Here is a 23,824-nt window from a genome sequence, read left to right on the forward strand (position 1 = left end):
TCGCTTTCTGCACCTCTGCAGTGATCAACATTCCAAAAACCCCAAGCAACATTCAGGCAGGGGAAAATCCAGGGCCCTGGATGCTGCAGAGAGGGGAAAGGGCAAGGCAACACAAACAGCACCACAGCCAAAGCTCCAGGCCAGGAGCTGAGGCCCCAACAGGTCCCATCCCAGACAGGATGGTTGTTTGAGCATCAAAAGTCTGAACTGTGGTGCTGAGGTCTTTGCAGGTTGTGGTGTTTCAGGGTGTACAAGCTGAGGATGTTTCCTCCTCGTGGGAACAGTGGGGTCAAGCAAAGCTCTCTGGTCACAACCCATGTCTCATTTGAGGCATAGAGGCCCTCGTTCCTGCACTGATCCCACGCTGCAGCCCCAGCCCTCAGCCCTTCTCAATACAGTTCTTGAGGCTGACAGTGAGAATCGTCCCGTAGGTGTTTTCCACCGTCTGTATGTTTCACTCCAGGAGCCTGTCAACTCTGAGAGGCTGGAACAACAAAAACACTGGAACCCACATCCACCGGGCAGCAGATATCTTACAGCATCTCCCTTGGTTTTTACCATCTCAGGTGTTAGCTGAGCTGCCTTCAGTGCTTTAGGGGCTGTGGGACTTGGCAGCAGAGCCCAGCCTGGCGTTTCACCGATATGCCAGAGCTGATGAGGTTTCTCTGCAAATGCTCTTCCTCACTGGGGGCCAGGGAGAGCAGGGCACAGTCCTGGGCTCCCCACGGCGCGGGGAGTGGCAGCCCCTGCCCGCAGCCGTGCTGGGCTGCAGCAGGCACCGGCAGTGACCCCGTCCCCACGGCGCACATCCCTCCTCCTCCTCCTCGCCCGGCTGCTCTGATCCCCCAGGCAGGATGGAGGACATTGCCAAATTTTGCTTGGCTGGACTTCGATTTTTATTTTTATCTTCCACAGCTTGTAAAAAGGCTTTTAAAAGATGGGATATGTCTCTCTGTTTCCCCACGGGCTCGCTTATTTATGACATTTTTCCCTTTGTCTTCAAAGGGGCTCAAAGTAACGGGCTTGTTTTAAGCTCCCTCGAATGAAAATGATTCCATTCCCAGGTTTCCTGGGGATGGTGCCTCCCAGAAGTTGCTTTAGGATTGCTATTCCAGGACCAGTAAGGGGAGCTCAAGCCTTGTTTACGGTAGGTCCCGCACTAATTCTCTCTGCTAGCGAGGTGTTTTTCATCCCAGTGCGTGACCCGGGCGGGGATGCCCCCGGGACGGTTCGTGCTTTGCCAGGCGGGGGCTGTGGCACGACGCGGGGCACTGGGAGGTGGAAGCGGGCGGCCGGTCCTCACGCAGGAACCGAACCAAGAGGTGCGGGGATCGCCTCGGGCCCAGCCGAGGGTGGGGAGCTGCTGAGCGCCGGCACGCCAGCGCCAAAAGGAGCATTTTTCTGACCAAGTCCGCCCAGCTGCGCCAGCTGTCAGCCGGGGGGAGAGCGGGGGAGCAGCCGAGCCGGCCTGGGGCGGGTGGCCCGCACGCACCCGCTCCATCGGCAGCTCAGCTGGGAGCCCGGGCGGCCGCCGCCCCCATCCCCGCCCCGTCCCGTCCCGCCCAGCCGGGGCGCGGGGGCCGGGCGGGCGCTCACCCGGGGGCCGCGGTGCCGGGCGATGTCCCCAGCGAGCCGGGCCGGGCCGGGCACGCTCATCCAGCTCCGAGCCGCCCGCCGAGGCGCCAAGCCCGGACACTGCGGCGGGGCTGCGGCTCGGCGTCCGCGCTGCTCCGGGGCCGCCGCTGGGGCCGCGCCGAGCCCGGGGCCGGCCGGGCGCCGCTGCCGCCGCGGCCGGTCACAGAGTTAATCGCGGCGGAGCCCGGAGCGGGGCGGTCTCCCCGCCGCGCCTCCCTCCCCGCGGCCGTCCCCGCCCGCCCCTCGCTCCGCCGCCGCACCTGCCCGCGCCCCCGCCGACAACTTTCCCTGCCTGTTGCGCGCACCGAGCTCCGAGCCCGGCGGGCACTGCCATGGGCGCCGCGGAGCAGCGCCACGGGTAGGCTGCCCGCGGGGGTCGGGCCGGGAGCGCTGCCAAGGCTCTCCGCCCTCGCCTCGCTCCGCCGCCGCAGCGATCGCTGCCCCGCGCTCGGCGAGCATGGAGGTGCAGCTGGGGGTCGGTCGCGTCTACCCGCGACCGGCGGGCAGGACCTTCCGCGGGGCTTTTCAGAGCTTCTTCCAGAGCGTCTGCGACGCTTTCCAGCCGCCGCGAGAGGAACCGGGCGGCGCCGGGCAGCCGCCGCCAAGCGCGCCCTGCCCGCCGAGTCCCCGAGCGCCGCCGGACTCCCCCGCCTGCCTGCCGCCCCCGCCGAGCTGCCTGCCGCCCCCCGAGCCCCGCGCCCCCGGTAAGGCGCTGCCGCCCGCCGGCCCCGCCATGGGCTCGTCCTTCCCCTGCGCCGGAGAGCTGAGGGAGCTGCTGGGCGACGCGGGTGCGATTCCGATGCTGCCGCCGCCCGAGACCGAGCCGGCGGACAAGGAAGATCCGCTGGGCGACAGTGCCCGGCAGCTGTGCCGCGCCGTGTCCGCCTCCATGGGGCTGGCGCTGGAGGCGCTGGAGACTCCGGCCGAGCAGCTGCCCCGCGAGGACTGCATGTTCGCCGTGCCCGCCGGGCCGCCCCGCGCCCCGCGCCCGCCTGCCCGCGACCCCTCTCCCGTCTTCGAGGCCGCCCTGGCCGCAGAGCCGCCCGCCGGACCGGGGCTGCCCCGCGGCTTCGGCCGCGTCAAGCTGGAGAGCGCGGCGGGGCCGGCCCCGGGAGGCGGCTGGGGCGGCCCGTGTCGCTTCGGGGCTGAGCTGGTCCCGCCGGGCCCCGCGCCCCCCTGGCCCACCTTCTTCGCCGAGGAGGGGCAGCTCTACGGGCCGTGCCCCGAGCCGCCCGCCGGGCCCGCCGACTGCCCGGCCGATGCCTGGTACCCACCGGGCCGGGCGCCTTTCGCCGCCCCCGCCCCCGGCATCAAGAGCGAGCTGGAGCCCTGGGTCGAGGGCTACGCCGGCGCTTACGGCGATCTCCGGTGAGTACCCGCGTCCCGCAGCCCACCGGCAAGCGCACCCTGCACCGTGCTTCCCGCCGGCATCCTGCATCCCGCCAGTACCGGCATCCCGTGCCCGCATCCCTCTGCCACCTTCTGCACCCCGCGCCGCCCCAGCCTCCCCGCCGCGCTCACCGCGGGTCCCACCCGCTATGTCCTGGCTGTTCCCGCTTTGGTCTCCGCTGCCGAATCTTCCCTTTTGCCACGATGCTCTCCTTTGGGACTGACTAGGCGAGATCGCGCCAGGAACGCCGCGGTGCACGCCTGGTGTCCCCGCCGTCCTGTGAGGCCGTTGTGTTTATCTCGTTTCCTCACGCATCTGTTATCCCGCTGCTCCTGCCGCTGGGAGCGGGCGAGATCGGGAAGCCCCGAAGCACGGACGGATGTTGACATCGAGTTAAAATCCTCCCAGCAACTTGTCCCGCCGAGAGCTGCCTGCCGGGAATGCACTGTGCAGAGCAGGAAACCCCGAATGTAGTGGCAGAGAAACATCACCTGTGCTTCGGGGCTGTTTTAAGTACAGGTAGAAAATGTGTTTTAAAGTAGAGGTAGAACAGGTTTTGGGAACAAACCAGGGGAGAGGAGATTTTTTTTTTTTTGAGAAGTAGGATTCAATCAAGAATAATTTTTCTTGGTGGATTAACTTAAAAAAAAGTACATGAGCCATCTCTGTAAAATACCTGTACAGCATTTAAAGCAGTGGGCACCTGCATTCTCACGTGTCAGCACAACAGAATGTGGCCAAGTTGATGGAAATGGGAGGGAGGAAGGGCTGCCCAAGGGATTTTCTGCTGGCTCGGAGGCAGCCCCATCCAGGAGTATGTGGGGCCTCAGCTGGGGTTTGCATTGTGGGAGTCCTGCATCCACACACTCACCCTGTGATGCTTGGGATGCTGGGATTAAAGGCTGAAATGAACAATTAGATTTTACCTCTAAATTAGCACCAGGCGAGTCCACTGCCTCTGGGCTTGTTTCTGTTTTAAATACCCAGAGCTTCATTTGGGTACCAGGGCAATTTCCATCCACACGCTGATTTACTGGGGGATTGTACAGAGATGTCAAGGGCTTGGCAAAAGAAAAAAGAATAAAAGTAATGACAGGTCAGGAAGAGTGCAGCTGGGAGCATCATCCAGCTGTGAGCTTTGTACGTGGCAGGAGCTATGCAAGCTCTGGGTGTGTCTCTGGAGTGTGCATAAATCTCTGCTGGAATCAGTGCAGAGGAGGCAGGGAGGAATCAAGTTGGGAAAGTTCAGCATTGGGGTGCTGCTGATGGCGGTGCAGGTTTGCTCCGTGCGGCCGCTCTGCCTGCGGAGCAGGGGGATCCTGCACAGACAGAGAATGTCACACTGAGGAGAGCAGGTGTGGCTCCCATGCAGGTCTGCAGGCAGTCTTGGAGGCTGGACTAGGCAGCAGCAGGTACATTTTGCCCGGGTCTTGCCTTAGAGATAAGCACCATCTCCCTCATTCCTGTGGGAAGTGCTGTGTACTCCTTTTCCTTGCAGCTCTGTTGGGTGTGCTGTGCCTTAGCAGACTTCTGTGGGATCAGCAGGGTTGGAGCTGGCACAGCAACCTTTACAGCACCAGTGTCTTGTCCTTTGAACTCAAAGGCTTGCACAGCACTGCCCTGCTGCTGCAAAGGTGTAATGGAGGGACATTGTCTCTCTGTGCTCAGATGCAATTTCCAAACGCCGTAAGGAAAGCGGAACGCTCGGCGTGGTCTGGCTTAAGCCATGTGTGTTAATCGCTGCCAGGTTTACATTTTATCCTAGCAAAGTCTCCATTAGCTTTACAGCGTGCTGCTGGCCCATTCCTGCAGCTTTGCATTTTCTCCTGGCTCTGTGGGTGCTAGCACAGGATCAGCCTCTGCTGCTCTGGAGCGGGGGATCGTGTACCAGCATCCCAGACAGCAGGGCCTGGGGGAAGAAAGGTTTGTGGGAGCTGAGAGGCTCTGTAGTAGAATTCCCTGATGGAAGGATGACTGGTGTTTGGACCTGCACCCTGTGCTTTCTGGTGCAAGGTCTGATCTCCTGCCCTACTTGACCTTGCACATAAAGTTTTCCCCTTGTACCCTCAGAGGATGTAGCCTCAGCATTCTGTGGGGACAGTGAGGGCACTTCTGGGGCTGTAGAGGAGCAATGGGCACCTCAGAGCCCTGTCCCTTAGGGTGCTGCTGGGAGCAGAGGCACACACAGGCCCTCTTGCTTTGGAGAATAAGGAGCATTTCAAGGTGTGCTGCTCCTACTTTCTTTCCTCTCTGGATGGTCCTGCTGTCTGCCAGCAGGATCATGGCTCTTCCCTCACAGATGGAGTTCTCCCAAGCCCCAGTTCTACCCTGCTGCAGTTGGGATCAGGTATGGGTAGGTATTTTTTGAGTTAAACACCCTTCATACAACACTAAAGCATGAGCACATCTCAGAAACACAATTAAGAACCACAATGTGGTCACTAACACAATTGGGTTTAATTTAAAGCTTTTGGTAGAGTGTCCCTGACTGCGCCAGTCAGGCTTGCATGTAATTAGCAAATTAATTGGATGTTTTGTTACTCTGGACTTGGAGCTGTTTATTTTTTTGCTCTGGTTGTTGCATCATTACTACCAGCAGTATTTGAGGTGACAAAATAACCTGTTACAGGAGCAAGATGGAGCATTGTCAGAATAAATCCAAGGCTCTGCCATCAGAAGACAAATTACAGTGGCGGATTGGAGGGGGTGGCCTCCAGTTTAAAATGAAATGGAATCAGAGAAGGAGCTGTTACTGAAGCAATGGAATCAAAGGGGAGAAAAAGATTTAAGGGGCTTTTGGCTCAGGAAGATCTGCTGTCCACGTAGCTTCAGACGTTTTTAAGTGGCATTTGCTATCACTGCTGTTACCTGGTGCTGATACTGGTTGGAATCCTGGTGTTTGCTGCTTACATCTGCCTTTGGTTCCCTTCCCTAGTCTGGCTGTGGTCAGTTTGGGCCAGTGCCACGTGTTCATTCATCACCTGGCTCGATGGCTCTGTAATTGTTTCTGCTCTGTAACTGTGATAGGCTTACAGATAAAACCTGCAGTAATTCCTTCCTATGGAGGGAGGAGATAAGACTGGCAAAGAGATGAAGGAGTGAAGGGCAGCTGTTACACTGAGAGATGGAATGAGGCAGGAGGTCGTTCTCAGGGTTGCTCTCACTCCCAGGCTGTGCCCGGCAGCAGCTGCTCTGGCATCCCAGCCCCAGGAGGGCTCTGGGGACCCCCAGCACTGCACTGGCAGAACTCCAAAGCCCTTGGGAAGGGGCTGACCCTCCTGTCTGCTGTTGTCAGTGTGACCTTTCTGCTCTGGCAATTGGCCATAGGATGCAAATATGTCTTTGAAGACAAGAGGAGCATGGCAGAACATCACGTGGGCAGCCAGTCCTTTTGGCCCCTATGGATACATGGACAGGGAGCCTCTGGTGGCCAGGGGAGTTGGGGGTGTGCTAAAGCTTGCTGTCAGTTCCTGATAAATGGGGAAGAGAAAAGATAAATTTCTTCCTCAACACCTCTCACCCTTTCCTTGCTCACAGGACAACTATGATAATCCAGCTGGAGCTGGAATAGAGAACTCAGGGCTTGGCGAATGATAGCAGGCTGTGCAGGGTGCATGTCTGTCATGGCTGGAGCTGAGGTTGTGAAATAGGTGATACTCTGGGGCTGGGTAACTGGAGCTGCAGGGATGTTGGAGCTGTGCTCAGCATGGAGAACCCCTCAGGACTGGGGGAGCAGCCAAGGACTGGGCACTGACCTGGAGCATGGCACTGGTGTCTCCTTTTTCTCACTCCTGAGCAAATATCAAATCTCATAAAATGGTCTCCTCATTTTCCCCTCCCTCCTCTGTCTGTCTGTCCCTCTCTCCCCTGCTCTCCTGGGCTCCAGCTCTCCCTTACTGCTGGGAAGAGGAGATGGATCACCTGTCCGGGGCTGGGCTGTGGAGGGCAGACGTGTAGGGTGTCCCTGCCCAGCTGCTCTGAGGGTACACAGCATCTCTTTGCCTCTTCACTGCTCAAAGGCAGACTTTGCCCCATCCTCCTCTAAGCTTTCCCATCCTATTTTCCAAATGTCTTGAGCTTTTGAGCTCTTACACCCTCTGGAAGCTGCTTCCACAGTCTTGTGCTTGGTATCGGCAGTGAGTATTCCACCCTGGTTCCTCTCAAGTGCTGGTTGCAGTGGAAGGACAGGCTTTATGTGGCACTTGGTATTGGAAGCAGCAGCTGCAAATCAGAAAATTTTGCCAAAGAAACAATCCACAAAAAGCTTTCAGAGTGTTGGTGGGTCGCAGTCACACAGGTATTTTGTGTGTTTTCCCGAGGCTTCAGGGCTGGAAGCTGCACAGGATCTGCTCATGGCAGCTCTTCTGCTTATGCAGCTTTTACATTCTTCCTGCTGTTTACAGATTCCCTATTGCACAAGTGTTTATCCATTGAACAGATGAGCACCACTCCTGGAGCCAGTCTGGCATAACCATTGGTTTTCCTCATGGGAGAACTCCATTCCAGACTGAGAGCCAGTTAACTATGGGAAGTGCTTTGCTGCTGCTTCTGAGGACAGAAGAGCATGTCAAAGTATTGATTTGGAACAGGAGAGTGTGTTTTGTAGCCTGGGGGACAGGAGTCAGGATTCCCTCTGCAGAAATGGGTTTTTCCCCCAGGACAGGATCCCTGCCATGGGCACAGGTACCAGCCCCTGGGCTGGGCATCAGTGGGTGCTGGATTGGGATCGTGTGTCCCCGAGGCACAGAGCCCACAATTCCTGGAAGTCGCTGCCTCTGTGCGGTTTCTCAGAGCGAGGAAGGTGTGGGACAGTCCCGGGAAGAATGAGAGCAGAAACACTGTAGCGAGGCAGCCGATGCGAGCGGCGGGAGCGGCGTCCCAGGGGCGAGGCCAGCTCTCCCCCCGCAGCAGCAGGACCCTGCAAGGCCACGCTGGCTCCAGCAGAGACAAGAGCCCGCTCTGTGTCCGTGCCAGGCGTCACCTCCGGGTCCCCACGGGCGCAGATTGCCCACGGGCAGGGGCAGGAACGGGCTCAGATCAGGCGTCAGTCTCTGCATGGCGAGGGGGGCATGCTCCTGAGCTGGCAGGAAGGCTGGAAACACTGCCATATATTGCAGGAAGAAGTCACAAAATTCCCTAAAATATTGGAAATCTCGTAGTCATGTTTTGGTGTAATGAAAACAATTTCATTAGACGGCGTTGAGAACAATTTGTAGTAGAGAGCAGTAGCTCAGTTCTTTGTGTTTTTCTGTCATTCCTATGAATTCCACTCTTGGCACGGACCTTCATTCATATTTTATAAATTGCTGTTTGAAGGTGGCTGTCCCAGTTTGCCAGCTCTCCATTGCCAGTTGCTGTCTAGACTTGGAGCACTCACTGGAGCCTGCTGGGTTGGTGTTTGCAGTGGATACTTTCTGCTAGTGATTGTGGACTAAAATTACAAAAGAAAGAAATTGTATTTATTTTATCGTCCTGTGAACATTTAAAATTTATCAAATGAGTGTTTGCTGAAAGAAAACTATTCAGTGGGAGACTTTCTATGACTTCTAGTAAAAACTGTTTGTTTCTGAGAGCTGCCCTGGTAGATCCCAGAGATCTGTGCAGCTGTGGATGGCTCTGGAACATTGAAAATATATAGGAAAAATGAAGAATCCTCCTTGCACAGCTCCTCAGCCTCATTACTGTGTGCAAGTTAATTTTCTTTTTGGAAGATTTTCTGCAAAAGGCACGTCTGCACCTCAGACTGATGCAAAGCAAGTGCCACAAAGCCATCACGGACAGCCTGGGCCAGCTGGGGAGGGCGGCTTGGTGCCACCACATGCACGTAGTGATGTGGCACAGGGGGCACAGGCAGGTCCTGTTGAGGTCATCATTGGGTCACACATGGGCATTGACCAGAGTGATCTGCTCTCACCTTGGATGAGCCCAGCTCTGCACCGTGTTCATAGGAAAACAGCGATGGCAACACTTCCTGTGGGGGTACTGGATCCTTTCCAGCTCTTTCTTTTCCTCCAGAGATCCAGCATGCACAGGAGGCAGATCTCCCATCTCCTGTTGTAGCAGAGCTTTTATGCCTGGTAAACAATTAGGAGGCAGATTTGGTCACATCAGCCCTTAGTGGGTGGCTGTGCAGGCATGCCCAGTGGTGGCCCTGGCGGTGGCTGGTGGCCCTGGTATCGAGCGTTGCTGCACACTGTGGGGACCAGAGCCAGCCCTGTTTGTTAACAGTGCTATGAGGGAGCTCATTGAAATGAAAAGGAACTGGCCCAGTTGTCATGGCAAAGACTTGTGACGGAGGTTCTCCATCCATATTCTCTCGCTGTTACCAGTGCTGCCTGCCTTCCCTGATCTGCCTGTGCTGCTCATCCACGTCCAATCACCCTTAATCCCCTGCCTGCTCCAGGTGAGGGGCAGAGGGGGAGGGATGAGCCTCTCTGGGGAAACCTCCTGGTGGAGGGAGTCCAGCTCACCCTGGCCAGGTACCTGCAGTGGGCAGTGCCTGTGCTTTGTTCTGCTTTAAATCCAGCCATTGCACCCTGATTCTTCTCACCAGCGTTTTCAGGTGAGATTCAAAGTATCCTCTAACAGTAATAAAAACACTCCCAGCAGTAGAAGTTCACTGCTGAAGCGCTCAGGAGCAGCGATTCATTCAGCCTCCAGGCAGCTGTGGACATGGGAATTGTCCCTTTTCTGGGGGCTGAGGTCCGACAGCAGCCCCAGGTGTGTGAGTGCCGCAGCCCTGGCTGGGCGCTGGGGTCCCGGGGGGCTGTGCTGGCTTTGTGCCGGCTCCTGGGGACCGTCCTGCCGCAGCCTGCTGGACCTTGCACCCCTGCAGGGGCCCGCTCACCTCCGCTGGCCCCGGTGTCCCTGTGCAGCTCCGGGGCCGTGTTTGCAGGAGCCGGGTTACGGGAGTGCAGCATCGCGCAGGAGCCGCCGCTCCCCGGGGACCTGTGCGGAACGGGGCAGGCTCGGTTTGCCTGGGGTCAGCTTGGCTCAGCTGCTCTCAGGGCGCTGCTCGCTCCCCGCTCAGTCTGAACAGAGGCCAGGAAGAGCAAGGTCACCCGCTGCGCCCTGGCTCGGAGCTCCCCAGCCCCCGCCCGGGGATGCCGCTGCAAATAGTGACAGAGAAGTCAGGTGCTGACACGTCCTCAGGAGTGGTGGGATTGGTCTGTAGGGACGTGGACCTCAGATTAAGTGATTTGCAGTAATAGAAATAATCTGAAAAGTACATGCCAGTTCCCCAGGTATTTATAGATTCTGCCCTTTTCCCAGGCCACCCGGCCCCAGGCAGCTCGGGTGTCCACAGGGCTGGATTACACCCGTGCTTTCCACAGGTGTCCTGGTGCCTTCCCTGTGCCATCCAAAGGAGAAGAGAGCCCATCCTAATAAGTAAGTAATGATTCCTGGGCTGAGCCCCTGTTTCTGCTGAGGGGGCCAGTCTGTCGTGGTGCCTGGCAAGGCAGCTGTCACTTCCCAAACAACTCTAGGGGCAAAAGAGATGGCTTAACTCAGGATGGGAGAGTCAGTGCAGAGCCACCAATGCTGGGACAATGACAGGGCTGGCCTGGGACACCCTTGGTGTGGGGAGGGAGTGCTGTGAGCAGCCTTAGCTGGGGCAAGCAGCTGGGCACAGGAACATTTACCATTTGGTGTGTCTGTCCTGAGATCTGTGTGCTCCTGAGACACACTTGAGATGTGCCTGGGCTGGCAGAGCCCTGCTTGGGCTGTGCAAAGCAGGAGAGCTGTTTGAGAGCTCCATGCAGAGCTCCAGCCACCCCTCATGCACTGGGCATGGCAGCAGTCCTGAGGATTTACCTTTCATGTCTGTAGCCAGGTGTCTGTGACAGGCACTGCTGGGGGGATGTCCTGGCTGCTGGCTGCCTGATCCAGCTCCTGCTGGAGCCTGGGGAGTCTGGTCATAGACTCAGGGAATGGGTTTTTTGGAAGAGGCATTAAAGCCCATTTCACTGCACTCCCTCTGTGGCAGGGACATCTCCCCTAGACCATGTTGCTCCAAGTCGTGTCCTGCCTGGCTTTGTCACCTAAGGATGGGTGATGCATTCAGTGAGTGACCTCTCTCTCTGCACCAATATGCTCCAGCAGGGACTGGACATGGGCTGGCTGTAGCCAGTGGCTTTGGGAAGAACCTCGGGGCAAATCCTTCTGTGTTACAGCTGCATCTTCACCTTCCAGACCCCCATCCCACGGACAGCTTCTGGAATTGCTGCCAGCAGGAACAGTCCCTACAAATGCCAGAGGGGAGGCTGCAGATCTCCAGAATACATTTTACAGAGGATGTGTTCAGTCCCTGGGATGAGGTGGGAAAACCCCAGGGTTTGCTTCCTCCCCCTTGTGCTCTCTGTGCCTGGGGGTGGATGGAGGGGGATTCTTGTCTCTCCCAAAATGACACGACACTTCTGTCTCTGCTGCTTTCACCAGCCCTCAGCATTTTGGCTGCTCTTACAGATTTTAGCTGTGTTTGCTTCTTTGCCGGTTAGAAATGGCAGAAAAAAAAACCGCTTTGACCTTGGCCTGTGTGCTGAGAACAGAGCCCAGGCACAAGTCTCTGTATCACAAATTTCCTGGTGAAGGCTCCTGCCTCCTCCCCCTCGCGCCGATCCCGCACATCTCCCAACCTGCTCCTGGGAGGGCTGGGACAGGATATCTCGGCAGCTCCACTTTCCTCTTGAAAGAGAAATACAGGGAAGGAATTCTTGTGCTGATTGGGTTGATAGTTTTCATCTGGGAAGCAATGGGGTGCATCAACTGGAAAATGAAATCCCCCTGCAAAGAGAGCTGGGGTGATTTACTGTTTCTATTGAATCGTGTGTGTGCCTGTGCACATTGTGGATGTTCATAATCTTCCCGTGAACACCACACACAGATTATGTGTGTGTTCTCTGTGCTGTGAGGAGCATCCCCACTGCTCACCCTGGAGCCTGCAGCGTTCCCTCTGCACACATGTCTCTGGAGGGCAGGCACTGTGCCATGTACTGCCCGCAGGAAGGAGAGGTGGCTGGAGCCCTGGGAGCCTCTGCAGGCAGCACAGGGCTTGGTGTGGGACTGGCATTGCTGCTTCTCCCTGCTCAGACACTGAGAACCAGCCCCCAGCTCAGCCCCACTCCCTCTCCTGCTGCCTGGCAGTGCTCTGGGAGCAGGGCAGGGCTGGGGGACATGTCTGGAGCCATGGGTCCAGTGGGGAATGTGATCCCCGTGGGCTGGCTCTGGGCATTGTCCCTGTGCATGCTCCTGTGCTCCAGAACATGTGACATCGTCCTGATGAACTCAGCCTGTTCACATGGATTTCGTTTTTCTGGCTCTCCGTAATTGGCTTTGTTTTCACGTGTTCCCTGTGGTTAAAAAGTCTTTTCCCTGAAAATAGGATCTTCCCCTTACAAAGAAATCTATTACTTCCCCGTCTGCTCCCCAGTCCCCTGGAGCATCTTTAAATGCTTAGAAAAACAATAGCAGGACAGAGACTTTTCCCCTTTCTTGTTTACAGCACAGCCTGTGCCAAGTGCCGGGTCCTTGATTCGGCGCTGTGTTGGGGGTGGTTTGAAAAGGGAGCAGAGCACAGTGCTGGGAAGCCTGCAGGACAGAAATCCCACTGGGGCTGTGCTGAGGGCTCGGCAGAGCTGAGCTGAGATGGGAGCTAAGGTTCCAGGGGACAGCTGTCCTCTTCTTGTTCAGTTCTCCTTCCCTTTTGCCACGTGGGTGCTTAAAACCTTGGATTGCGGCCTGAGTTGAAGCAGTTGTCATGTCCATCAGGAAGAAAGTGGCAGCCCGGGGTTAGCAGGGTGGCTGGCCAGTCCCTCTGCCCTCGACTGCAGTTAGTGGAGGGGGCTCAGTGTGTCGTGCAGGATCCCCTGTGGGGATCTGTTAACTCCAGGCCATACTGTGCCCTCCTGCTCTGCCCTTGCCCCCCTGTGCAGAGCTGGGGTCAAGGCGGGTGCGCAGCCACCGCGGCTGCGGCGTGTCCTGAGATGACTATCTCACTGCTCGCTCACACAGACTCAAGAGAACACTCTCAAGGCTGGGAGGCCTAAAATTAGATGTGGCATCTGTGTTTTGGTTTGCAGGCGGGCTTGAAAGAAAATGATTTTTGGCTGCTTTCATTCCTCGCCTTCTTGGAAGAGCACGGGCAAGGGGTAGTGGGCAGGGCTTTGGTCCCTGGTGTGCCATGGCTTTCTCTGGACATGGCTGTCCAGCAGGGCCAGTCAAAGCTCCAGCATGGATCCCTGATAGCAGGAGGACCACCCATGCCCACAGGTCCCTGGAGGCAGCCGGGTGCAGGGCTGCAGGGCTCTGCTCTCCGTGTTTTCCTGGGAATGCTCTCAGCCTCCAAAACAGCAGGTGTGGCTGCCCCTGCCATATGTCACTAAAAGTGCAAACTGGCATCAAAGCACTGTTTCCCAGCCCATGCCTGTCTAGGTACAGTGGGTTGTAGGTATGTGCTGCTGGACTTGGTACTGGTGCAGCCATCCATCCATCCATCCATCCATCCATCCATCCATCCATCCATCCATCCATCCATCCTCCATCCATCCTCCATCCATCCATCCATCCATCCATCCATCCATCCATCCATCCATCCATCCTCCATCCATCCATCCATCCATCCATCCATCCATCCATCCATCCATCCATCCATCCATCCATCCATCCTCCATCCATCCTCCATCCATCCATCCACCCATCCCCACCATCCTTCCCTGCTCCTGTCCCAGTCCTGCCCTGCTCCTGCCCCAATCCATGTGCAGGTGTGGGCAGCTGTGAGCAGCGGGCATGCCACGAAGGCCGGGATGGGGAGCAGGAGGGATTGGTGGGTGTCAACCAATGGCTGTGAGTTGCTGGGGAATTTGCTTCTCTGTTGCCTGTTCTGCTGAGACTGGGGCTAAGAGTTGCAGGGAGACCTGGCACTAAATATGTGAAACCTTCATTTATAATTAGTGTGTTTATGTCGGGGATGAGTCACAGCACGATCCGCTTGGAGGACGCGGCGGGAGGATGATGGTGTTGCACAAGTCGTGAAGTCTCCTCTAGAAACTCTGCTTTGCCAGCAGAGCTGAAGGGAAGTTCTGCAGATAGCGCTTGTATCCACTCCCAGACATAATAAGGCAAAGGATTTTTATGCCTCTGCAGTTGTGTCTCTGCAAAGGTTTGGTCTTGATAGAAATGTGCCTAAAAATAACCCAGTGCTGCTGGTGAGTGGTGGGACCAGCGCTGCAGTGCTGCTGCAGTGATCCCCACTGCAGGAGGGGTGCAGGGGGCTGCTCCCCGAGATGGGGGGCTCTGCTGATTGCTGCTGTGCCTGTCCATGCCAGGGCTCTGTGCTGTGCCCAGGGGGGAGGGTGGCCTTGTGCCTCCCCAGCTGGGTGCCAAATTCGTGGTATTTGCGGTCTCCTCATGTTTCCATGCCGGGTCCCGCCCTTCTTGCTGACTGGTTTTGCCTTGTGCTTCCTACAGTGGAGAAATAAAAATGCAGAATTTGCAGCCTTGGTTTCCTTAGCAATAATTCCACTGCCAAAGGAAGAGGGGAAAATATTTTGTGTTTTAAATATCTGAGTCTGGGAATGAATCCTGGCATCCTTCAGCAGCCCAGCTGGGAGCTGACCACTGACCTCAGGCCATCAGCACAAGTTGATCCTTGTTGCCAAATTAAATCCCAAATTCATTTGGAGTTCTGTGAGACTGATTGGAATCCTTCTGCCTGGGGTTTCCCTTGGTAGCCCTGTACCAGAATCTGTGGTTAGCTGGGGTGCTGGGGGACCATGGTGGCCTTGGGGGCCTCATGGTCAGTTCACCTGAGGTGCTGTGCCCCATAGCTGGACACTGGTACTGTGTTCTGTTTCTCTGGAGATCTGCCTGGCACACCAGCTGTGAGAAAAGGCACTGAGAACTCGCATCCCCTCTTCCAGAGCATTTTGTAAGCATCAGCGCACTTGATTTTGGAAGAGGGAAAGGTGGAAGTTCTCCTGTAGGTGAAGATGTTGGTATGTGGCACCACAAGTCTGTACCCTGGATGCTTTCCTGGGAGCTGTAAGCCTGTACCTGCATATGGCATGATAGCAGTGTCTCTTGGAGCATGAAATATATGTATCAACTATCTCATTATTTGTGATTTTCTTTACAGGCACATTTTCTTTTTGTGAGCAGAAGAGATGGATTTGAAAAACGGAAGATTATGGTGTAGCTTAAACTAACTGCATAAATATCAGTGAGGACAGAGTGTTTCCTTGGAAAATAAGTAGGGTTCTCTGTGCAACAAGGATGCCAAGGTCCTGTCCTTGGTGACTCCAGGTGGTTCTGCAGTCACTAGGAGGACACAGTGTAGGGCTCTGATGACCTCGGGAGTGCTCCTCAGGGCTGTGGCCTGCCTGCAGCCTTGCTGCTCCTTGTTTGCTTTTTTGTCCCCTTTTGGCTTCATAATCAGGTGAGTTCCCATCTGAAGGGACCTTGCACTGTCCTCGTGCCATCTCTTTTCATAGGTACGTGCTCTGTCTGGGGGATCAAGTGTTCCATCTTCTCTGAGCTGATTTATTTAAGCTGCTCCCTGAGCCTCTGGATGGACATCAGGCTCTGAGGCAGAAGTTTTGGTGTGAGCTGCACCAAATGTGGGCAGCAGCCTCTGCTGTGGCCACTGGTGAGGTGCAAAGGCTGCAGGGTGGCTTCTCCCAGGCTTTGCATTCCAGGTGTAGCAAACCTGCTACCTTTCACCTTTGCAAGCTTATTTTCTGCTTCTTCCTTGTGGAAGATTGAATGAAAGGTGGGAGCCCAGGATGGCCATTAAATGAGGAGACTCCCTGGCAGGCTGGGTTATGTGCACTGTCTCAGCCAGTCAGGACAGCTGGGGCTGTCCCCTGAGTGCAGGGACAAGCAGTGGCTGTGTCCATGCAGCTCCAGGCCTGGGACAGCCTTCATGCACCACAGAGGAGCACAGGAGAGAAAAGGGCTGGGAGCGGTGGAACTTCAGCTGCAGGGGGGATGCGCTGTATGAAAAATAAACTGTCAAAACAAGGAAACAGAGTGTTTGAAAACAAAAACCCAGAGTTTAATTTGGGGATTTGAGAAGGGATTTGTGCAGCTGTGCCTGTGGAAGCTATTTGTGCCCCTTGGGCCCGGAGGCAGTGCCAGGGCTGGAGAGCCAAGCCTGCTCCTGTGAGTTGCTGGTGGGAGGACATTTGCTTTCTCTGAGGTCTGCTCCTCCTGCCAGCCTGCCCTGCTGGGATGCTTGGAAAGCCCATTGTCATCTGCTAATAATTATTTAAATCTGGTGAGGATCCTGTTCCTGTGTGTGTTTACCAGGCCTGGGGCTCATGCTACACCCTGCTCTGCTCTCAGATGCTGTCGTGCCTCTGCTGCCATTGCACACAAAAACAAGGCATGAGCAGACTGGAAAATACTCAAGGCTATTTAGCAGAAAGGACATGAGTTCAGTGTACAAAGCTGCATGTTTATAGATTAAATGGCTGAAAGCATTTTAACAGAAGAATGCTTTAAAGTTTCTATGCAGGTCTTTTTATCTGGATGAGTGTGGTCTGGTGGCTGTGAATGCAGGCTTGGCTCAGCTCTGGCTGGAACCAGCAGCAGCCAAATGACAGTGCAAGGGGACACGAGGATGTGCCCAAAGTGGGCAGTCATGCCCTTTGCTGAGCATGGGTCTCGCCTTTTGGTGGGAGTCATAGAACTTCATCCAGGCAGGTGCACCACAGCTGCACTGAGGGGAAGCCAATTAAACTTAATATTGCATTAGAAAATGTCATGCACAGGAAATGCTGTTTTAAAGGCAGAGATCCCCCCTGATAACATCAGAGGGTCTCAGAAATGACAATACTTGAAATGGCTGGAGAGGGTTCTGTGTCACCTGTGAGTGCTGGCTCCGTTCTGGTCTCAACACCCTCCTGAGCATCACAGACGTGCAGAGTTTGGACAGAGCATCATGAAGATGCAAACTCCCTTTCTTCAGGGAGTAAGGGACCAGAGCTCTGGGGCTCCTGTGTGGGATGAGCTGGGGGTGTGTGGCAGCTGCCATCATTGTGTCCTGGTCTGCCTTAGGGCAGTTGCGCCATGGCTCCTTTCAAGCAACCTGTGCCAGCTTTTTCTGAGATGGAAACTTCCTTTGTGGACAGGGAGAAGTGGTTGGCTCCTCTTTCACCAGTGCCTTCTCTTGGCTTTCTGGGGATGTTGTGAAATGTGGCTGTTTGGTGAAATTTAACTAATGACAAACAAATGCTTCATCACATGATAGTTCCTACTCCCCAGAAATATTTGCGTGTGCGGGGAGCTCAGCAAATCCTCAATTTCCTTACAGAACCCTTCTGAAACGAGAGTAAAACTCATCTTAGAGCTGTAGAAGAGATACCAAGGTTGTTTTTCCCTGCCCCCAAAAGCCACCAAGCTGCTCTGTGACAGCCACGACCTTGGCCTTGGGGGCAGCTCTGTCTCCGTCGTCGCCGTCGCCGTCCCAGTTGTGTCTGCCCCGGCCGCTATCGCCCTGCTTGGGGCTCTGCACCAGGGCTGACACTTGCCACACTTTGTGCCAACTGCGAGCCCCCTGCAGTTGTTTTGGTCTGACCTGAGCACTCTTGTGGCTCTGAGGGCCAGCACAGCCCCACAGAGTACAAACTTCCAGCCAGAGTCCCTCCTGTGGCCTCAGCGGTGGCGAGAGGCTGTGGCACTGCTGTGCACTGGCACCTTGGGGCAGGTGGCACCTGGGGCTTTGCCCAGAGTGCTGCCAGCCCTGCAGCTTCTCCAGGCACCTCTTTGGCTCATTGGCCTGTGTTGTGTATTACCTGCACGTCTTGAGAACACCCTGTAAATGTCCCTAGGAAACTGGGAAATGGATTGTTAAGGGAACCATTAGCATAGCTCATTCTGAGTTGCTAGAACATTTTCACATTATGTTTTTCTTGCAATTCTCTCTCTAAAAATAAAAAAGAAAAGGCAAACTGGTGCTGTTTTGAAGTCAAGGGCATTCCTGGGCAGATGCTTCGGCTCTGGGCAGTGGCTGCTGGCAGGGAACCCCGTTGGTGCTGCAGGGCCTGTGGTAGAACCACTCCCCACCTGCCTAAACACCATCTCCTGCCCCTTGGGGTGTGGGGCTGTGCACACCCTGCCAAGCCTTGCCCCAGGAGGAGCCTGTCCCATGGCCAGGACTCACCTTCCATGTCAGCCAGTGTCCTGCAGTCTCCATCTGTTGGTGGCAGTGGGGACAAGGGTGGCTGAGCATGGAGGGGTGTGCAGGGAGCCCTGCCCAGCCCCGTCCCTGGCAGGGGCACATGCATGGAGTATTCTGGATGTACACCTGCTGGAAGGTATTTCTGCACTTGCACAAATCTCCCCATACATGAGCAGCTCTTTAAAAGCTGTTTCAGAAGCCACTCAATTGCAAACCTGCTTTGCAGTTTCAGATAATTAATCCTCAAAAACATCCCAGGGTCCTCTGGGAGTCACATGTCTATTGTCACGACACCTGCTGCTCATGGCACACAGTGCAGAGCGTGGGGGAGACACAGGGGAAGCCTGATGGAAACAGGGAAATGAGCACTGTTGGATTTCTGACTGCACAGAGAGGAGAAAAGAGGTGTTGGGCCATTAGCAGGAAAGCCTGTTATGTGTGAACCTAAAACACACTGGATAAATAAGACATTTTTAGCCAGGCTTTTCTATGTGCTGCTGGTATTCCTCAGCAGGGCCTGCTCTCCAGCAGCCCCTCTCATCCAGTGCCAGGGCTCTGGAGCACATGGGGGGATGTGGGAGCACCAGGAGGGCAGGTGGGATGCCATGTAAGACAAGAAAGGAACATGTATTTTGCAACAGGATTTGACTATGGCAGGCACGGTGCAGCCAACTGTGTCTCCTCCATTTAATCAGTAATTCCAGAAAAGCCTTGGAAATGGAGATGGCTGGGGAAGGCTGGTTGAGCTGCATCTACACATAAGTCACTGATTGCTCCTGTTAAAGAGATGAGAAATCACTCAGAAGGTTTCTGCCATAAGAACTGAGGATTAAATTGCTGTTCCAGTTATTGAGGTGGGATCTGCACAGCTCCCAGGTGAGGGACAGGCGAGGACAGTGGGGCTTTTCTGGATATAAAGGTTTTTTCAAGAAGTCCCATCTTTGTCACACTGTTGATGTAACCTGATTTCTCAGAGCTCACCTACAAGCAATAAACAATGCCAAAAATTAAAGGGGATCTAATTTTATGAAAAAGTTGCTGTGACTTGGAGACTGTTAAAATCTAATTGCCTCATTCAGTGGTTGCAGATAAATGAGTTCTGGTAATTAACTCAACGTGCTGGTGCTTCCCAAACTGCCTGGACATGTTGGCTCCTGATTTGGATAAGCCCCTCTCCTCCTACCATGCCCTCTGGAAAAGCAGTTTCTCCAAGGATCTGATCAAACAGATCAGATCAGGCTGGGGAGGGGACAGTACCAGCTGAGAGAGGAGAATCTGGGTGTGTGGAATGGTGAGGTGTTGGAGAAGGGGAGTGCGGTGCTGGGACATTTTGGCATGGTGGTTAACGTGGCATCGAGTGGTTGGCAGTGTCGTGCTCTGCCTTGTTTGGTGCATGAGCTTCATTACTGAAGCCAAAATTCCATGAGCACTGCAACAGCCAGTCTCAGTCACCTTCTGTCCCTAGGCTGTGCTGTCACTGTGGGTCACTGTCACTGTACTTTGTCACACTTTGTCACACACTGCACGCAGTGGGCAGGGCTCTCTGCATGGTCAGGGCCAGGCTTGGCTCAGTTGTTGCTTTGCTCACCCTCTTGCTGCTCAGTGCTTGGCTGATCCATCCCTGCAGTTCTGCCATGACCCTGCTCCCCTCAGCTTGCCCTGAGCACATTTGCTGACCCTTCTCTTGTCCTCTCTGCTTTATGCTGCAGGTTGGAGCCGGGCCGTGACCATGTCCTGCCCATTGATTATTATTTCCCACCTCAGAAGACCTGTCTGATCTGTGGAGATGAAGCATCTGGGTGCCACTACGGAGCCCTGACGTGTGGGAGCTGCAAAGTGTTCTTCAAACGGGCAGCTGAAGGTAATGGGGACAGGAAAGGGAAGGTCACTGCCCCACTGTGGTGGCATTCTAAGATTTCTTAAGCTAGGAAGGGAGAAAAATCAAAGATAAATTGATTTTCCTCTCTGGCATTTGTAATTTCATTTTACAGATTGTTCTCAAAAAGTAGCCAAACCAGTTTGCCAAAATATAATTCTTTCCAGTGGCATTGATCAACCTCATCTCTGAGAAGGTGTCCCTTCCATGGCAGGGATGTGGCCCAAGATGGTCTTTAAGGTCCCTTCCAACCCAAATGTTTCTGTGATTCCATGATTATCTTAGTGACCTGGTGAGAGCCTGGAGCAGTCAGTTCCTGCTGCTCTTCTTGACTCCCCAGAGTGCTTTAAGCTCCCATCAGCCCACCTATGGTCTCAGATGCACAGGGGAGGCTTTTCCTCTCCTGCAGCCCTTCCAGAGGGTCCCTTCTGTGAGTGCCCACAAAACAGCACAACCCTGTGTCCACCAGGAGCCCTGCTCTGACCTTGGGCTCTGTGATCCTTCTCCCCAGCCCATGAGAAAGCAACTCCTCCTTCATGTCCAGCTCCATAGTGTCAGGGTCTCCAGGGATAAATGTGAGCCCAAATGTTCCCTCTCAACAGCAAGGTCTTTGCAACACCTTTCCTGGGGAATGAACAAGCAGAAGCTCCCAGCCCAGCTGTTTCCTCAGGCTGTGCCTCAGCAGTGGCTGGTTCCTACCTGCAGTTCAGAGTTGTGGTTCTTGGGCAGCAGGGAGAGCCTCTGGTGTGGAAGATGAACTGTCCAGCAGTGTAACGTGCCTGTAGTCACTCATCAGCCTTGCTGTCAGGAGAGATGAGCCAACACAAGCCATCATCTTTCCTTCTTGCTGATACAATTTATGTGGGCAGCTGTTGTCACTGGCTGTGGTGTCCTCTGGAGAGGGCGGGCAGCAAAAAGAGGACGGAGCTTCTGTCTCACCATGGCCTTCCCCTGTGCCCAACCTCTCCTGCCCATGAGCAGAGGTCCCAGGCTAGGGGTGCTCACCTGCTGTTGTCAGAATGTTGCTTCTGCATCAATTAGATCAATTAGCATTATCCTGCCTCTTGTTGGAGTCGTGTTTCCCTCATTCCTCTGTGCCAGGAGCCAACTTGTCAGTGCTGGTTCAGGGAAGAATAGGGGCTGTGCCACAGGGGACATCAGTGTTGCCAAAAAGAGCAGTCAAACAATTAAATAGTTAACAAATTTTGCATATTTCTCCCAAGTAAATCATTTGCAGATCTGTCTCTGCTGCACACCAGCTCTGTGTCAAGCCAAGTGGGTTGGCTTGTGCAGCCAGAGTAAATAACAGATGCTTGTTTAAGTCAGCAAGTTATTGTTGATTTATAGTAAGTGGAGGCTTGGCTCTCAGTCAGATGAAGTGCTGCTGGAGTGCCTGTGTCTGCGGGTGTCTGTGGGAGCTGTGCTCCCCTGGCACCAGGGTGGGTCACAGGGACCAGAGGTGCCCACGGGCAGAGGGGCAGCCTGGGCTGCTCTGAGGCATGTGCTGTGGGGTTGTTCCCTCTCCTGGTGGTGTTATATCATTAATTTAAATGTTAATTTTGGTCGTGTTGGGATTGGGCAGCAGCCCTTTGTCTTTCCTGAGGAGCCATATGTGTGTGCAGGGGGCTGCCAAATTGTCAGGTTTCATCTTATGCTACCCTGAGGTACATGGCTAAGTCTTTATTTTAGGGAAGTGACAATAAATTTGCTCCTTTATAGGTACTGAATGCAGAGATGGCAGGTGGTGATTTCTGTTCTAACTTTTGGTGAGTTTCCAGACAGATCTCTTCCTTCTTCAAGCTGAGCAGCATTACTGAAAGCTGATATTTCAGCGCGTTCTCATGTTTTAAAGTCCATAAAATGCCTCTCAGAAAACCTCCAAGTCTCGCCCTTGGACACTTTACAGCAGTAGATCAAAATGCTTCCCCATGAGAAAAGAAACCTGTTACCTTCCTGGTGCTGGTGTCAAGCCACAGCCTTCAGTGGAGGGAGCAGCAGAGGCTGTGACTGGAGCAGCACAAACAGCATCTTGGAGGGGAGGGAAATAGCTGGGCACATCATTTCCTTTTTATTATATTCTTCTGAGATAGTAGTGAGCTTATCTGGCAGGGATTCAGGGGTATTTAAGGAGGTTTTATAGACATGCACTGGCTTCTAAGGGGTGAGAAAGGAAAAAATATTAAAAAAAAAGGTTGTGACACTGATTCTTCTTCCCTTTGGACACACTGAGAGTTTTATGGGCAGGAGCAGGTCACCCCTGCTTTAATGGAATATTTGACAGATTTGAGGGGTTTCACAAGTTCAGTTTCAACTGCTTTTCCCAGAAAAATGCTGAAGAGTTAATAGAAAAGGCAGGAATGTTGTCTTGTCTCGTTTTGCTGGCTCTTGTGATTCACAGACTCTCTCAGGATGTCCAGGCTGTGTCCAGGCCAGCCCTGAAGCACACCCCACAGATTGGTGGGGACTGCCTCACCTGCAGGGTCACCAGGCTCGATTGGTGACCAAGCCCAGCTCTCCCTTGCAGTCACCAGCCCCAGAGTCCCAGCAGGGAGAGTCCAGAGGGCTGGGAGGCTGCCCTGTCACCAGGGCGCTGCTCCCCTGCTGCCACAAAGGAGGGCTCCCCCTCCTCATCTGCTGAGCAAAAAGTTCATCCAGCTCAGCACAGGTGTTGTTTTTCCCTTCAGGCAGGACACCTCTGGGTGTGGTGAGCATGGCTGGCGTGGGTTGAAGACATGGGAGTTCAGTCCTTGTGATGCCGCCCTGGTCCCTGAAACAGAAAAATGCTTCAAACAAGGCAGCTCCTGTGTCAATGAGCAGCCCAGGGGTTCCTGCTCTCCCATTCTGTCCAGGAGGGGGATCATCCTTCCTTGCAGACCTTCCTTGTCCCTCTGAGGTTTCTGAGATCTGCTGGTGACTTTAGCCAGCCCAGAGCTGCCCACACAACATTCCTGGCAGTGTAGGACTGGGATGCTTTGGGCTGTGCTCCTGATGGGGCTGTCTTTAAATAGCAGAGAGCTAAATGAAAAAAATAACACAGTATTTGGCAATTTTCCTAGCAGGCACCCGGCCAGGCTGCTGTGCAGGCTGCTCTGAGTGCCTCCATCATTCTCCATATGGATTAGTGTTCTATGTTCTGACCTGCTGAGGATTAGCCTTACACCAGAGAGATGTCTCTGGGCCAACTCAACAGTTTCTTGCCAGATTTAAAGATGACACCAAGTTAAAGTAAACGTTTGCAAAGATCCTTGCTATGCTATAAAAAACTCTCTCCTCCTTCCCAGCCTGATGTGACATGCAAAGAAATTGAGTCTGCAGAAGATTCAGTGGTGCTGCAGCATCATGATGCTCCAGTGGTGGGTTTCTCATGACTGTTTGGGTGTTATTTGCCTTAAAATGTCATGGGGAGAGCAAAAGATGGGACCACCAGAGCACAGGGAAAGCTCTGTGTGCTTTCCCTGTGCTCACTGGTAAATACAGAGGGCTATTCAGGAAACAACTTTGCACAGGTACTTCCTCAGAATGGCTCAGTGCTGGCTCCTGGGAGCTTTGTGGCTGAGCCCTCCTGAGTTATTAATAGGAGCATCACGTGGGAAGGTGCCAGCACCAAACCCCCAGGCTCAGCTCTGGGCATGGCCCTGCTGGGGACCCCTCAAATCTGACAGCCCCAAGGAGCAGAGGCTTTCCAGGGGAGCTCTGGAGCCTCCCTGGTTCCATGAGACCCAGGGGAATTGCTTTCGCAGAAAGC

At 54.6% G+C, this 23,824-nt stretch overlaps 1 protein-coding gene across 1 annotated transcript in view; it reads left to right on the forward strand.

Annotated features, from left to right (window-relative positions):
• The first annotated feature begins 1,927 nt into the window (after positions 1-1,927).
• The window catches only part of AR (androgen receptor), a 40,550-nt gene continuing 18,653 nt past the window's right edge, over positions 1,928-23,824 (forward strand). Inside the window, exons 1-2 of the mRNA XM_036402208.2 lie at positions 1,928-3,003; positions 19,913-20,064. Of these exons, the coding sequence (XP_036258101.1) occupies positions 2,093-3,003; positions 19,913-20,064 (1,063 nt within the window). The 5' untranslated portion in view covers positions 1,928-2,092. The remainder of the gene's footprint in view (positions 3,004-19,912; positions 20,065-23,824) is intronic.

This window comes from Molothrus ater, chromosome 14 (assembly GCF_012460135.2).
Source record: "Molothrus ater isolate BHLD 08-10-18 breed brown headed cowbird chromosome 14, BPBGC_Mater_1.1, whole genome shotgun sequence".
In the NCBI taxonomy this organism is placed as follows: Eukaryota; Metazoa; Chordata; class Aves; order Passeriformes; family Icteridae; genus Molothrus; species Molothrus ater.